Consider the following 15,674-nt stretch of genomic DNA (forward strand, 5'->3'; position numbering starts at 1 on the left):
AGCTTATAGACATCCTGAATTCTTTCCTGCCTTTGGTCTGCGGAATGACTATTTTAGTGTATCTTCTTTAGTGTGTTTTCTCATGAAAGTATGCATAAGAACTGTGATCAGGTTGCTTCTTAACTGTCTTCTGTATAAGCTGAACAGATCAAGCAATTCAACAGAAAGACAAGTTCTTAAGGTTATACTGCTGTTTCTGTTGCTGGTCTCTTTGATATTGCACCAGCTGTAGTTCCAGTCCAAAGATTGTTTTGACTTCTAATCACTCCTTGAGAGACAAGAAGTCTTTCCTTAGTCACTGATCACCATTACTAAGAGTGTAATCAAGACAGCTCTTTGTGTGAGTTTGAGCCTGCTCAGGCAAGAGTAGCTCTCCCATTAGCATTGCCGTGTGGACTTCACTGAGGATTAATAACTTTTTTAACAACGCCAATAAGAAAGATATTAACGATATATTTAGTTGCAACAAGCTGAGGGCAGATTCTTGTGGAAGCTTAAGATACTCCTGCTAGTAGTGTTTTCTGAGCCATTAAGTTTTCAGATCTGTGAGTTAGACAGTTGTTAACTCATTTAGTGTTAACACTGTAGCAATGTAGTGTGAGCATTCTAAATTGCCAATGAGACGTATATGAACCTAACTGCAGGTAAATTGAGAACACAAAAGCTAAGATCCTAAGTTATCTGCTTAATGTGGAGAATAAATTCTTTTGAAAAAATGTACTTTTCATATCTGCCCTGTTAACTTTATCAAATAAATATTCAGAGTGATATATAAATGTATAAAGCTGGTATTTGCTTGCTATTTTTACAAGTGATGAATTGTGGTCACTTCATCTCAAATGAATATAATGGCAAAAAAAAATCAAGAGGTTCAGTTGCGGATTAGAAGAAAGATTAAAGAGCAGAATGTGTATAAGGAACAAGGAAAGACTGGGGGCTCTTCAGACCTTCATGGAGTAAGACAAATATTTGAGAGATCCCACACAAAAAAAAAGGTAGTGTCCTTCTAGTGATGATGATGCTAGAATAAGCAATATCTTCCAACAGTTGCAATAATTTTAATGTAAACTTATTCCTGCTTTAAACCCAGGTTTCTTCTTTGTCAGTGAACTACTAGATGATTCTAGAGGAATCTCTTCCTTCTCCTCCTGCATTTTGTTTATCTTTGTAATTACAGAACAAGCTCCCTAAAGCATGAAAGAAAAAGCTTGTTTCTTTGCTTATGCACTGGATTTCTCAGGGTTAGCCATGGCTTTGTTTACATTGAGCTACTCTAATGGAAGTAGATAAAGTGGAATTAAACTAAAAGCAAGCAAATTTGAATTCGGAAAATCATCCACAGGTAATTAAAATCTCAATTACTTTGAAGCCTGAAGACTTGTTTGTATTCCAAACAAGTCTTGCTAACATCTCCCAGCTACACTCAGTAAAAGGTGCTACCTTGTTCTGCAAAGTCTGACTTGGCATACATTTTTTGACTGTAGTGGTTATACTGTTATGGATACCACAATTATACTGTGGAACTTCCAACGTAACTTTATTGAAATAGATATTGAAAAGCATTACAGACTATGTGACTTTAAAACAAAAGTCAGACACTAACATACAGGAAACTCAATTTTATTCCACTTGATTCATAAATACAAAGCTATAAATCCTATGCGTCCACAGACAGATCAATACACAATGTCGGATCTACTGTACATGTGCCTTGCAACTGATGTGTTTGTGCAGTTTGCTTTTACAACGTGCACTGTAAATACATACTGTTGTGTAAACATCCCAAGAATATGTTTCTCGGATATCCCGTTCTAGTAACCTTCCCACCAAGACTGATGTAGTTGACAGGTATGACTTGTTTCCTTTTGAGAACCTCTAATTGAAATGTCTGTGGTCTAAATGAAATGTCTATGCAACCTTCAGCAGAAAGTGAAAAAACAATCTTAGTGTTAGCTGATTTTGAAGTTAAAGCAAAAAACATTGGGTTTTTTTAATAGCAATAATTTTATTTTCTGTAACAGAATTTCTTACATGTAAAATATATTCATCTGCCACTTATTAATTTTAATATAAAATATTGTTCTTTAATCACTTTTTAAAAGATATATTTAAGGCACAGGAAGCTTGAGTAGAGAACAGCAAACCTCTACTATAAGCATGAAGCACTGTGTTTTGGGTTTTTTTAAACTTATTTAAATGTGCCCCATCATTTGCCTTTCTGTACTGTGCTCCGCTTTAAATAGGATTTTGGAAGTTACCATGGTAATCATTTCCAATTTGAAAATGTTGAATCCTGCCAGTCAATCTTGCGCTTCAAATTCACTCCCCAAAGAACAGCCCTTGACAGGTTCATTGAGACTGTTTGCTCCTCTATGTACTATAGTTTAAAATAAGCATAATCTGGTAAAATGCCAGTCTTTTCTCAACCTTCCTATACCCCACACCCGTGTTTTTTTCACCTGCCACATTCAAACAAATCTTATCTAAACAATTAAGATAAGCATTGAAGTACTCTCTGTAGTCAAATCAGCAAACCTCTCAAAACCAGAACTGAAATACAATCTCTCTAAATTAAACAGTCTACAATGGCAATCATGTTTGTATTTAAACATTTTATTCTGAAAGGATTACAGCATTGGTCTCCATTTTTTTTCCTGCCTAGACAAGAAGGCGACATTCCGAGTCAAACAAAATATAGTTGTTCTCCAAGAACTGAACTTGCACACTTTTTATAAACGAACTGTATAGGTGTATGAAGTTAGACTTCACAAATCACTAACTGCTGTCCTTAACATAGTAGGCAATTGTTTGAAATGTATCCAGTGTAACTGTTTATATTAACTATATATACCTATATATAAAAAATCTAGTCATATAGTTTGTTGTACGAGTGTGTATATATTTATATGTATGCAAAAACCCCTCATGAATACAATTTTATCAGTATGTCTTAGAGACAAAACATTAATGAATAGGAATACTAAGGACAAATGTCAGAAGAACTGAATTGTGTTTACAAGAGTCAGTACAAAAAGTAATACTAAAAATTCACTCTTTTGATGAAGCCTTCTATTTCTGTTACTTCAAATTTTGCAAATGCGTATTCTTACTCAATCAGTTCTTATTTTATTGCTTCCCAGAAATGTGAGTGCATGTTCTTGAAGTTATTTAAAAACAATCTGAAGCAATACCTAAGCTTAATCCATGGCTTCTGCTTGGTAATTTTGTATACTCTTCTGGTTTCTTATACAAGCTTTAGATCAAGGTGAATTACTGCCACAGTAAAACTGTGTGCAAAGCAGGTCTAAGTGCTGTTTCTTATCCATGCCGTATGTACTTGTGTTGAAGACCCAATCTCCACTGTTCTTTGTGCACTTTAAGTTTTCAGCTTGAGAAGGTTAGAGTATTTGCTAATAGATAAACATATCACAATGTTAGTGAGGGCAAGCAGGTTGATAATAATATGAAATTGTTTTCACTTCTGCTAACTCTACCCAGTGCAGCTATCCCCTACCTACCCATTATCAATAGCGGTTTGGGGTTGAGTTTTTTTTCTGCAAGTTGTACAAGTCAGATGCTCCTTTTATTTCACTTATTTTCTGAGGATTTTTAAAATTTATATGCTCATGATCCTTGTGTGTTTTGCTGCAGCTCTCCTTAGCACCAGGATATTTGGTTTTACCACTGCATTTTCCATATTTATTTAAAAATAACATTTATTTCAGAGAAGCCTATTTGGGATTTAACTTTCTGCATTATGAGATTAACATTTTATAATTTGAGATGAAGGAGAATCCTAAGAGGATAGTGGTAGTCATCAAGTTGTTGAAAGTATTACAGACAAAAACATGACCCTGTGCAGTAGGCCTCTCTTAGATGAATAATGCAAATAAACTCAATTGAAAAAGAAAAAAGAAAAAGAGCAAAGAATAGTGGATTTTGAAATTCTGAGTGTACTACGTAACCAGTAAAAGACTGCAAATATTGCAGTTTAGTTGATTTTTAAATATAACTATCAATTTGGATTTAAATCTGAGTTTACTTTGCAAGTGGCCTGATATTGCATCATGGCATAATCTTTATAGCAGCAAAAGAAGCCGTTGCACTTTGATCTTCTGGCCTCTCTTGAACATCGAGGCAGTTGTTTTTTTATTCTACTTCTGAATTGAGCAGTGCAGCTGTCAGTCATTCCAAGGAACCTGAGGAAATGATCTACATTGATAATTTTTTGTCTGGATTGCTTGTATTTGCATCTGTGGTGTTCTTGCATTTTCTTCCAAAGACATCTGTCAGCAAAGGCTTCCACTCTGCATTCAGTGAACAAAAAAACAAGTTTATTTGTTATTTTTCTCTAATTTGTTGTCAACATTTCAGAAGTTGATCATGCTTATATGCTGTCTGACTCTTGTTTCTTATATCAGAATTTTCCATTGCTTAAGGTTTTGCCAGTATGTTAGTTTTCTAATGATGTTGGGGTTTGACCATTTGAAGTTTACTACATGTATGTTGTTCTTGGGGCAACTGTTTTTTTATTTTCATTAACTCAGAAATAACCATTCAAGGAAGATCATAATTTGACACACTTGACCTATTCATCTACTTATGTGCCTTTTTTTTTCTTCCAAATATCCTTTTCAGATATTTGAAAATGAACCATGTGTCATGAAATTTTCAAGTATAATTACTTGAAAACATTTTAGAAGGTTGAATGACTTTCAGTGCTGCAGTTCTGTGTCAAAATTAAATAGCAATTTGGAGATTCTGATTACGTACAACTTGTGGTTTCTCTATAATATAGGTGCGGGTTGTTAATATCAACAAAGTTAATTTTTGTTGTAAGACTAGTTGACACCTTTTTCTTTCACTCTTCATCTTGGAGTAATACTCCTGAGGTAAAGATGGTTTCATTATTAACATGGAGCAGGATTATCTGGGAATGGAAGTTAGGAAAAAATACCTATAAGCTGTAACTTGTCAGTGTCCTGTAATTTTGCGTGTTAGTCACACAGTAGGCAGAACAGCTGTGAAACCCACAAATCTGTGTCCCCCTCAGAACTGTGCAACGAGTACTGGCTGTAGAAGTAAGAGGTTCTTCATTCAATGAAGAAGAATTGGTCTGTCTTTGTAATTTGCTGAAGTGACTGTCTGTTGCTGCCATTTGACAGAGGAGATGTGAAGTCTTGCAGACTTTTGATGCTCTTCTGGAAAAAGAGTGTAGATGTGAAAGTGAAGAGGCAAAGATGCAAAGGAGGAAAAAAGGAGTGGCCTCTTTGGGTGATACTGCTTGGGTTTTGGAGAGTCATGGAGAAGTCAATGGGTGGGTGGTTTGCTTGTTTATCTCCCTGAAGCATGGATCTGAGCATAGCAGGATTAATTCACAGTTCCTTTTGCAAATGTGAGATGGTTTTGTTTCAGTTACTGCTGCTTTCTAAGGAGTTGAACTGTAATCAAGTAGGACTTAGAAACTGCTCAGTCATTTTTGGGGGAGACAGAGAGTACTTTGGGGAGGTCAAAGAGGATACTCACTTTCAAATGGGGTCCAGAGGCGGAAGAGCTTTAGGAAGTGTACTTGGAAAAGCTAGAGAGATGGAGTATGATTTTAAACCGGCCCTGAGAAAAGAAAAGACTTAAGACCAAGTTTTGGACTGGATGCCAATCTTTTGAAAGTCATTCATAAATGAGATTGTGGTAATGAGAGCTTTGTAAAAGTTGGATCCAAAGGACTGGATTGATAGTTCTTTCTCTTCTTCCTGAAATTCTACTTAGTGGGAATTTTTGAATTTTGGCCTTTTCATTTGAAAAGGAAATTCCAGAGTTCTGGACTTGTAAATAGAGTTTCCAGGTGCTGGGTTGCTGTAGGAAGTTGTGTTTTCTTTAACAGTTTGTGTAAGTGATACTGCTGGTGGATTTAGAGTCATAGCTGCAAGCAACTGTAGGTTTGCTGTGTTTATCTCACCTATCAATTTTGTATCAATGGTAGCTGACAGTCCACGTGGTCCTAGATATATTAGTAATCCACAGTAACAATCTGTCTTACAAGAAATAAAACTATAGCTACTTCCTTTTATAGTTTTCCTGAGAATACACTCTGCATTTTCCAACTTCCTACTGGTGTTTTCTCATGCACTTCTTCTTCAGGATTATAATTGCGGGCAAAAACTTTGATCTCATTGGTGGCTTGGTTGCGTACTGCATTTCCCTGAAGAGATGTCGGTGGTTATTATTCAGTGTTGACTTTATTTTTGTGTGTTGTTTTTTTCTTTCTTGTGATTGTGTTCTAAATTAGCTCCTATGTTTGTCTGTTTTCAGAGTTCAAGTATGCCTCTGAATACAGCTGTGTGCTTTACCCTAATCTCACTTTTTTTTTTTTTAGTAACAACATTTATCCTTCTGTCAGGTGAAGTATCTTTCAAGGTGCCTAGCCAAGCTTTCAAATTAGTTGATATTACTAAGTACAGTAAGTCTTTGTCGCTCTATATATTGTTGTCCTTCCAGTTCAAAAGTGGTACCTAAGTTGGTTTGTTATTGTGAGACTACATAATTTGTTTTTATGCAATTTATACTGTAGAAATACAGAATGGGATGGAAACTTCCATTCTGCTGAAACTTTCATATTTTGTAGTTGCATAAGAAAGATATAATTTCTGTCTCAAAGATGCCAGTTTAAATTTACGTGCGGATGGAAACAAAAACAGTAAGAATATCAGGAAAATTTAAGACCAACAAGAGATTCCTTAAGTCTTTATTTTGGCTACAAATCCTTTGAAATCTCTTTCTCCTTCTCTGTCCTTTATAATGTCAAGCAATCCTTTGAGATTGCTCTTCAACCCCGCTCTTTACAGGGTGGATTTTCTGTAATCATCTGTTTAACACTACATGCTTGGAAAAAAAAAAAAAGTCGTTGGTTTGCAGTTCCTTTCATTTTTATCTGCTCATATTTGTCTGTGTATCTGGACATAATTTGATTTAATTGTATTTATATATGTACATCAAGTAATTTTGCAGTATTAGGGCTTGAAACGGGTGCTGGCTAAATGGTTTTATCAGCGGCAGTAGCAATAGGAATGCAAGAAGATAGTAGAACTATGAAATCATGAATGTAAGAACTAAATGCCTTAGTCTGGTGTGAGTAGAAGAAAGTTGTTTCTGTTAGAGTGAAAGCCAAAAGGTGTTCTTCCCTTCTGTCTTATGAATGTATCAGAAAGGCTGGATGACATGCTTTTCATAGCAGTGAAGACCAGGAAATGGCAATAACAACTTTGAAACAAAAATATCACTTCTTGAAATAGTGACATGGATGAAAATATCCAGCCACTACAAGACTATTATAAACCCTTCTCCAGATGTTTCCATCAAAGTATACTGGAATTTTAGCATATGTCAGAATATTTTCATATGAGGAGGTTAATGTTTGTCTATATCTTTCATCGTTATTTTACTGTCCTTTGGTTAGATATTTGTGCATTCATACTGATTGTAGAGATGTTTAGCTACTATGCATGACTGCATAAGAATATACCATGGTTTTTATCAGTTCAAATTGTCTAGATAATGGATGTGCAATTATGCAACAGTCGTGATTTGTTTTGCCAATTATCATGTTGTGGATATGACAATCCTGCAGTACCTTCAAGAAATAGAAGCTTATCTCCTGATTCCTGGGGGAAGCAAACCTATGGTGAACATTGAAAAATCCTTGTGAGGTGCTACAAGGCACTATTTATGAACATAGGAATTTTTAGATTAAATATATAGGAATATACTTGTCCTGCGGGGTTGAGGGAGATTTGAAACATATATGCTATGGTCTAATTTCTCCAAGTCCTTGTCTCAGACTGATTTGTTTTAAGCAGCTCCCTGAAGTATGTACACTCTTCTGCATACCTATTTTCTTGAAAGTACACAGACCTGGCACCATTGTGTTTGCCAGGCAGTCTGTTATCTCCTGCAAGCATTCAAACAAAAGTGTTCTATTGCTCCCTGAGTAATCCGTGGGTGATCTTAACATTGAGCAAAAGTCAGAGCAGGAACTTATGTCATATTTCTTAGTGCCAGAGTAGGTAGTCTCTGGAAGGAAGGGGAGGGGAGCAGAGCAGGGAGAAGAGAGCCACAATTCAAAATAAATAGTTGAAGGGTTGTAAGTGTGTTCATATATGAAAACATTGCATAAGCCCAAGAATGCTCAAATGTAAGGATAATACAAACTGAGTTTCATAACATATCCTGGTTTTAATAAAGCTGTTTGTATAGAGGATTTGACATACGTGTTTTCTTAAAGTAGAGCTTTCAAACTAGTGTAGTCCCAGTTTCTATTTGTACGTTAATTTTAGTCTCCAGTTCTACTAGGTAAATTTGGTGTATTTTTAAGCATGCAGATAGTTCTGTTGAGCAACAGAGGTTGTCAAATAAACATAGACAATCATACCTTGTTGAGAAGGCATCTTTAAGTCTCTGTTGCAATAATCACTATGCTCAGGGTGGGGAGAAGGAGTTTTAAAATATGTCAAATAATTAGTAGCAGATTTTTTTCATGTGTCCCCTCCTCCAAAGCAAAACAGAAAACATGTTGTTTCCTGAACTGTTAACTGTTACATTGCTATTATCTTTCAGATTTTTTTGCTTTGTGGTTAAGGAAAAATGGAACAATATTTCTTTAATATTATTTCTGAAAATTAAAAAAAAAATATCCTGATTATTTTTTGTCTTAAAATCTAGCTTCATGATATATGTAGAGATACAGTGCAGCCTGCTTAGTTTAATCAAGTTCCATGCTTCTTTGTTTATAATTTTCTTCTACTGTAACTAAAACTCTGTCTCAGGCCTGGAAAGGGGAAATATGATGAGTCCCAGACTCAGAGCTGTATCTGCAAAGGCTTTAGAGCAATCGGAAACAAATGAGTTTGAATTATGTTATCTGCAGTCTTTAGGTGTATACACAGAGTTTCTCTGTGACAGTTAAGGACATAGATTTATGGGACATAAAGTAACCAAGTGCTGGATTTCTATCATGGATCAATGTTGCAATTTCTAGATTAATCTAGGAGATTATTCTACTTATTGGACAAGTGTGTATGGGCATGTGTGCACTCATGCACATACGCCATTACAAAAAAAAAGGTACACACTAAAGAAGAGCAAAATGGGAAGGAGAGTGATATAGTGTGGTAAAAATAACTTATTATGATCATGTAGCTGCTAATGCAATATTTTAAGTTTCAAGATTTAAAATCTGGATCAGGGAAGATGAACTGAAAAGTACTTTTTAAAAATATTTTTTTGCATTAGCTAAGAATAATTTTTGATAGTTTGTACAAACATTTCCTATGCTTCTTGAACTGTTCCTAATGTAAGTGAGGAGCTAGGGTTGTGTTCCTAAAAGCGTGACCCTCTTATTGATTTTTTTCCTTTTTTATTTTTTTGTTCTGATTGAGTAAATGGAAATCACTCTCTCTGTGCTCTTGAACTGTAGGTGTGTGGCGCCAGAATAGGTTGGGAGCAGGAAAGGCATATTTTTGTATCTGTACTAAACCTGTCGGCTTAGTGCATAGAAGACTTGACCTTTGTCAGGTGTCTTGAAGTTAACTGGCTGACTTATGGATTAATCAGTTTAAGACTGAAGCCAACCAGTGACAGGAATGAGCTTTGTTGTGTGAGTGTGTGTGTGTGGCTGTGGTGCAGATTTACAAATTTTTATAATGCTTTCAGTCGGACCGTGAAAGTCTAATGTAAAGCTTATCTCTGATCTCTCGCTATGGTCATACTCGTGGGATCGTGTTTGTGTGTTTTGGGGGGAGGGAGATGAATTCTTTAACACTCGACACCTGGCTCTACCAGGTTTCTAGACCATGGTCTTAGGAATGGCACTATTCAAGGCATTAATAAAGTTAAACCCCTTAAGCCGTATGACCAGTAGGTCATAAAAACTATTGCTGGGTATTGTGCTCAGTCTTTCTTTCATAGCTGGATTATCATCCTGACAACTAGTTCTTTTTTTCTTTTGTCTTTTTTATAGCTGTTGTGAACTTGGACAACTCTGTGGTTGACCTAGAGACCCTTCAAGCCCTGTATGAGAATGTGAGTAATCAGAGGAAGCCCATATAATGTAGGAATACTGTAGGTCCATATGAAGGTCTATTTGGTTTGTATCACTAATATTCAGAAAGCTCATAGAATGTGTTCTATTTTGAAGTTACTTAACTTTCTCTAAAGCAATAAAAATAATTATAAGCATTTGAGTTATATTAATTGACATTGTGTCTTTCATGTAGTACATATGTTTTTATATAAGTAACATAAACAGAAATTGACTTTGTTCCTTTATTTTATTTTATTTTATTTCTTCTTGGATGGGGCACTCCAGGTGTTTGGCTTCACTTTGTAACTTCACCAATGTAACAGCACTGTTCGATAAAAGATATTATTTTAATCACAGCAGTAGTTCAATTTGTTGAACTGTAGCTTTTAATTATTAGTATTTCAGGGTTTCCTCCAAGATAATTTGAACTCTTTGAAAAGAAAAAGCTCTAAGTTAATGTAATAAAAAGTAGTATAAAATGCCAAGGGTTTCGTAAACATCTAGTACTAATAGTCCGAGAGTGTTTGGCCACTGGGTATTCAAAATTGGGAATTCTGAGTATACTCAGGCTTGTTCTAAAACTGTAGAAAGCTAGTCATGTGTAGCATAAAAAAAAAAAAAAAAGTGGATCTCTGAAGCATGTTTCTGCCTTCAGCTGAGGGCAACGAACATTATCCCCTTCTCTGAGCACATAGCCTGAATAAATGGAGGTCTGGCTAGGCATCTCTGGAAAGAGCAAAGAGGCTTTCTATTTACCCTCCAAAGAACCTGAAAATCTGAAATGTAAAGCTCTGGGCCATAGAATGGCATTGAAGGGAAATGTATGCTATTTCCTATTTCTTTCATGTAATAATATTGATATGTTAATTACTTTTAAACCTTTTTTGTTCTTGGACTATAGTTTTCTGTGGCCTACTTTGGAATGGTTTGTTGAGTAATGAATTTTCTCATAAATACTCCACTTTGGGGGTTGAAGTTAGAGATAGTAAGCTCTAGTCCACTTTACTGAAAAATAAAAAAAAACACAACCAAAAGGCTAAACAAAGCAAAAACCAGAAATCTGACAACAACTAAGAAGCACTTCTACTCTTGTTTCATACCTGAAGAATTAATTTACTCAATATTGCTCAGGTAAATAATGGTCAAATGGGAAACCTATTCTACCTACCTCTGAATCTTTCTATTTTAAAGACTCATCATCCTTATGTCACAGAATTTCTGTTTTGGCTTGTGTTGTTTTTATTTTGCATTATTTTTTAATCTGCTCCCTTACATAGCACAGCTATATGCCATTCCATACATTCATTAGCATGCAAAGAAATTGAAGTAATTCTTTATATTACTTATATATTCTGCTTATCTTTGTATATCCCTGATCGTGAGAAGACCGTGTTAGGGGAAGTACGAAATCAATACTGTCCTCATGGTCAGCTTTTGGCATACTTCTTTCTGTTATATTGCATAAGACTTTTTTATTTTGGTTATAAAAAATAGTGGTCCTGTGTGGCTAATGTACTGATGTCGTCTCTAATATACTTTAGATTTCCAGTATCATGGATTACCTGCAAATTCGCAGTTCATTGAATTGACCAAGTACAATTGTGTTCCTTTTGTCAGTGCCTTCACTAATTACAGAAAATGTGTAGGAAATACGGTCCTGATTGAGGGAAATACCACGTTAAACTTGAGCAATGCAGGAAAAAGTTGGAATTACTATAATGTATTTCTTTGGTTTGAATAGAAGACAGATCAGCCCAATTTTATCACTGTATTTGCTTGGGTATTTGCTTGCTCCTCCCTTATTTCTCAGCCTCATCCTGTGTTGTAAGTGGGGATAACTTTGCCTCATTTGGCTACTATTTTAGTTCTTAGGGTTTATTTATTGGACTGGCATTTTTTGCTTGATATTTAAATACCACTGTACCATTTTTCTGCTTTTCTATTTGATCTCCGCGGAACATATGGGAGCATTTGTTTTAGTCTTCTCTCCGAATGTAATCATTTTTTTCCTGATTGCATACGTCTGGCATGATGCTTTCTCTTCTTAAATGTGAATGAAATTTGGGCAGTCTCCAAACCTAAACACACCCTAATTTCAAAAGCCACAGTCCTGGGGGGTCAATTCCTATTTACTGAGGAATTAAAGTCTTGTTAATCCACAAAGTTACTGTATACATCTTAATAACTTTTTATAAACAAAGAAACCCACACCCCACCAAAAACTCAAGTCCTCAATAGTTTATTTAATAGTATTAAGTGGCATTGGATCTAGTGAGAAGGACTTCGTTACTTTGTTACTATAGTTTACAGTCACATAGTTCTTACATAGTTCTTGCCTGTGGTTGTATAGTTTGCTTTATAAAAAGTTATTTAAATATGTGTTGATAATCAGCTGTGTATTCAGATCTAGATGGTTTTAATAAGACAGTCTTAACAGTTAAAAGTACTTGTGGAACAGTTACTACTATGTACTTTTACAAACCCCCTAATAGAAATTATTTCAGGTGGGAACTATGATTTGAAGGGGAGAAGGTGGGTAAAATTCAGTGGAGTTGTCAATTTGTTTTATGTGTTTAGGCCATATTGATTGAGATGAGAAATGCAAATGTAAACTTGCCAGTAAGCGTTTACTTTGAAAACAGGTAGCTTGTAGCATTTGAGGCTGTAGCTAGATAGCACTGTTGGAAATAAGATAAGCCTGCTTGTGTATTCACTATAGTGTGAAAATAAGTGTTTTGAAAAGGATTAAGGAAGGATCAAGCAAGTCGAGAGAATTGATTATTTTCCTCTTCTGAGCACTAGTGAGGCCACGTCTAGGGTGCTGTGTCCAGTTCTGGCTTTCCCAGTGGAAGAGACATGGACATGCTGGAGTGAGTCTAGTGAAGGACCACAATGATGATTAAAGGCTTGGGGAATGTATCATACAAGGAGAGACTGAGAGAGCTGGGATTATTTAACCTGGGGAAGAGAGAGCTTTGAGGGATCTTATCAGTATGTAGAAATACCTGACTGGGGAGCTAGACTCAGAGATGTCCAGTATAAAGACGAGGTAGTGGGCCTCTTGAAATTAATATACTGGAAATTACATTTAAAAATAGAAGCTTTTTTTTTTTTTTTTTTTTTTTTTTTCCCCCGCAAGGGTGTCCAAACACTGGAACAGGCTGCTTAGAGAGGGCATGGGGTCTCCATCCTTGAAGGTATTCAAAACCTAGCTGGACATGATACTGAGCAACTTGCTTTAGCTGCTTCTGCGTTTGCCAAAAGATTTCATTAGATGATCTCCAGAGTCCCTTCAAATCTCAACTATTCTATTAATCTGTGATACAGATACTACCACTGTTGTAATTTGTTAGTGTCAAGAACAAAGTTTATTGTTATTTTTATTTATATGAATATGTATTTATTGATATTTGTATCAATATTTTCTCCCTTTTCACATGAAAATACGTTCAACCTCAGAACTGTCTAAACATGACTTTCTAGTTTCAAATTGCTGAGGGAGCTGTGACAGTATGATTTGAGATAGTTCCATACTTCTGCTAATTGTGAAAAAAAATGTGCACATGCGACCTATCTTTTTCTTTGGCATTATTAAAGTAGTTAGAATTTAAGTTTCCACTGTTGTCTTCAAGTTCTGTGGTGGAGTAAGTAAAATAATGTGTGTAGTGTTTTATTAAAGGTAGATAAATTTACCACTTTTTTCACTCTTGCACAGATTCATGTTTTAAACCTATTTAGAAAACCACTATGGATGTCAAAAGAAGGGTCAGAAGGAGAAATTTCCAATCCACTTTTAGTCCTTCATATGCCATTCCATTTTCCAGTACTGCAGCTGGAAAAAATAATTTCCATGTAGCACGGAGCACAGAAAGAAGTGAGGCTCTGTTTCTTTTTATTGGAACACTGAAGGAAAGACTGCACTATGTTCTACAGGGTTGTCCAAGAAACTAGGCAATTTACATGTAATTGTTTTGGCTTATTAAGATAAAAATGAAAATTATTTTACTCCAAAGTGTGTGATACTTCACATGTATTACGGTATGTATGAGAGGTCCATTATAAATCAACTTTTTTTTTTGTTTCATAGGGTTTTTTTTCCAAATACCAAATAAAATTTAAATTGCAGTAAACATTATAACCATATTTTCATGTATTTTTTAAAAAAAAGGACATTATTTCACTGTATATTTAAAGATCAGGTCACATTCGAATGCTACCTGATAGAATTGGAAAGAAAAATACAACTCAAGAGGAGAGTTCTTTGTTCCAAAGACTTTGTAAAACAGTCAAAGAAGAGGGAGTGGTAGTGAAGATTATTGTCTCAGTGCACATTTGAATGAATAAATCTTTCATGGATTACTACTAGTCAATAATATTATTTGAAAGTTGTTCTGTTTTCCATCAGATATACGTATACTTAAAACAACTCTATGGACTAAGTGGCTTTACCATGAGCAGATGCTAGAAGGAAAGGGAAAATCTATGAACGTTATTTGTTACAAGGACATCTTTATCTACATTCTGTGATTAGTTTATCAATTAACACTTTTTAATTACTTTTGTGTCTTTTATTCTAGAGAGCACAAACAGATGAATTGGAAAAAATAGAAAAGCATAGCAAGGCATCCAAGGAAAAAGAAAACGCCAAGTCTTTGGATAAACCAGAACAGTAAGAAAGTATTTATGAAAGAACAGTTTTGTTCCCTTCAGAAAACTCCCCTGCTATAGTAAACTATCTATAGATGTTATAAAATAATAATTAAAAAATACTGTACCTACTGACAGTGACCCATATAATTTTCTGCAATCACTCTTACAGGTTCCTCTATGAACTCTCACTAATTCCCAACTTTTCAGAACGTGTATTTTGCATCCTGTTCCAATCTACATTTTCAGAAAGCATTTGTTCAATCCGTCGCAAACTTGAATTGTTACAGAAACTGTGTGAGGTACGTTATACTGCGTGAAAGACCTAAATTTCTGATTTTTCATCTTGTTAAGTTGTACTCTTACTTCAAAAGTTTTCTCTTTATTTACTTTAAGTACTTATTAAATCTGAAAGATAGCAGAATAGAACGTTTTATGATTGAACTTCAACATCAAAGTGGATTTTAAGATCAGCTTAGTACTGAACCATATCATATTTTTGCTGTCACTGTGAATCAGTTTCTGGAAAATAGTGTACCTTCTCCTTTAGTTAAAGCAAACTGTTCATCTTCATAGGGACCATTTCATACCTTCCCAATGAATGCCGCTTCAGTCCACCTTGTGTTTGCTGGGATTTTGGAAGTATGTAACTGAATAAAAACTGATATCTAAAATCAGTTAGAGATAGCAATGTTGTCTCTACCTAGACGAAATTATTGGAATTTTGTGGTCCCATGCAAAACAAATATATGGCCTTAAAATATATGTTTCATCAGTATTTTCATAACTGAAATCTATTTGAAATTTTTATTTAATCTTGTACCACTTAATAGATATTTTATTTGATTGATTAAATGTTTTAATTGTTCCATGTGGTTGTTTTATGAACTCATTGCAGAATTCTCCCCTAAATTAATTATAACTTTAACTACATCAACATCGGTTAAGGAAT

The 15,674-nt window shown here is 35.0% G+C and overlaps 1 protein-coding gene across 1 annotated transcript in view; it reads left to right on the plus strand.

The window, feature by feature from the left end:
* Positions 1 to 15,674, plus strand: part of FMN2 (formin 2) — a 169,288-nt gene that overhangs the window by 93,891 nt on the left and 59,723 nt on the right. The window contains exons 10-12 of the mRNA XM_054062984.1: positions 10,013 to 10,074; positions 14,653 to 14,744; positions 14,895 to 15,024. Coding sequence (XP_053918959.1) covers positions 10,013 to 10,074; positions 14,653 to 14,744; positions 14,895 to 15,024 — 284 coding nt within the window. The remainder of the gene's footprint in view (positions 1 to 10,012; positions 10,075 to 14,652; positions 14,745 to 14,894; positions 15,025 to 15,674) is intronic.

The sequence above is a fragment of the Cuculus canorus genome, chromosome 3 (assembly GCF_017976375.1).
Source record: "Cuculus canorus isolate bCucCan1 chromosome 3, bCucCan1.pri, whole genome shotgun sequence".
In the NCBI taxonomy this organism is placed as follows: domain Eukaryota; kingdom Metazoa; phylum Chordata; class Aves; order Cuculiformes; family Cuculidae; genus Cuculus; species Cuculus canorus.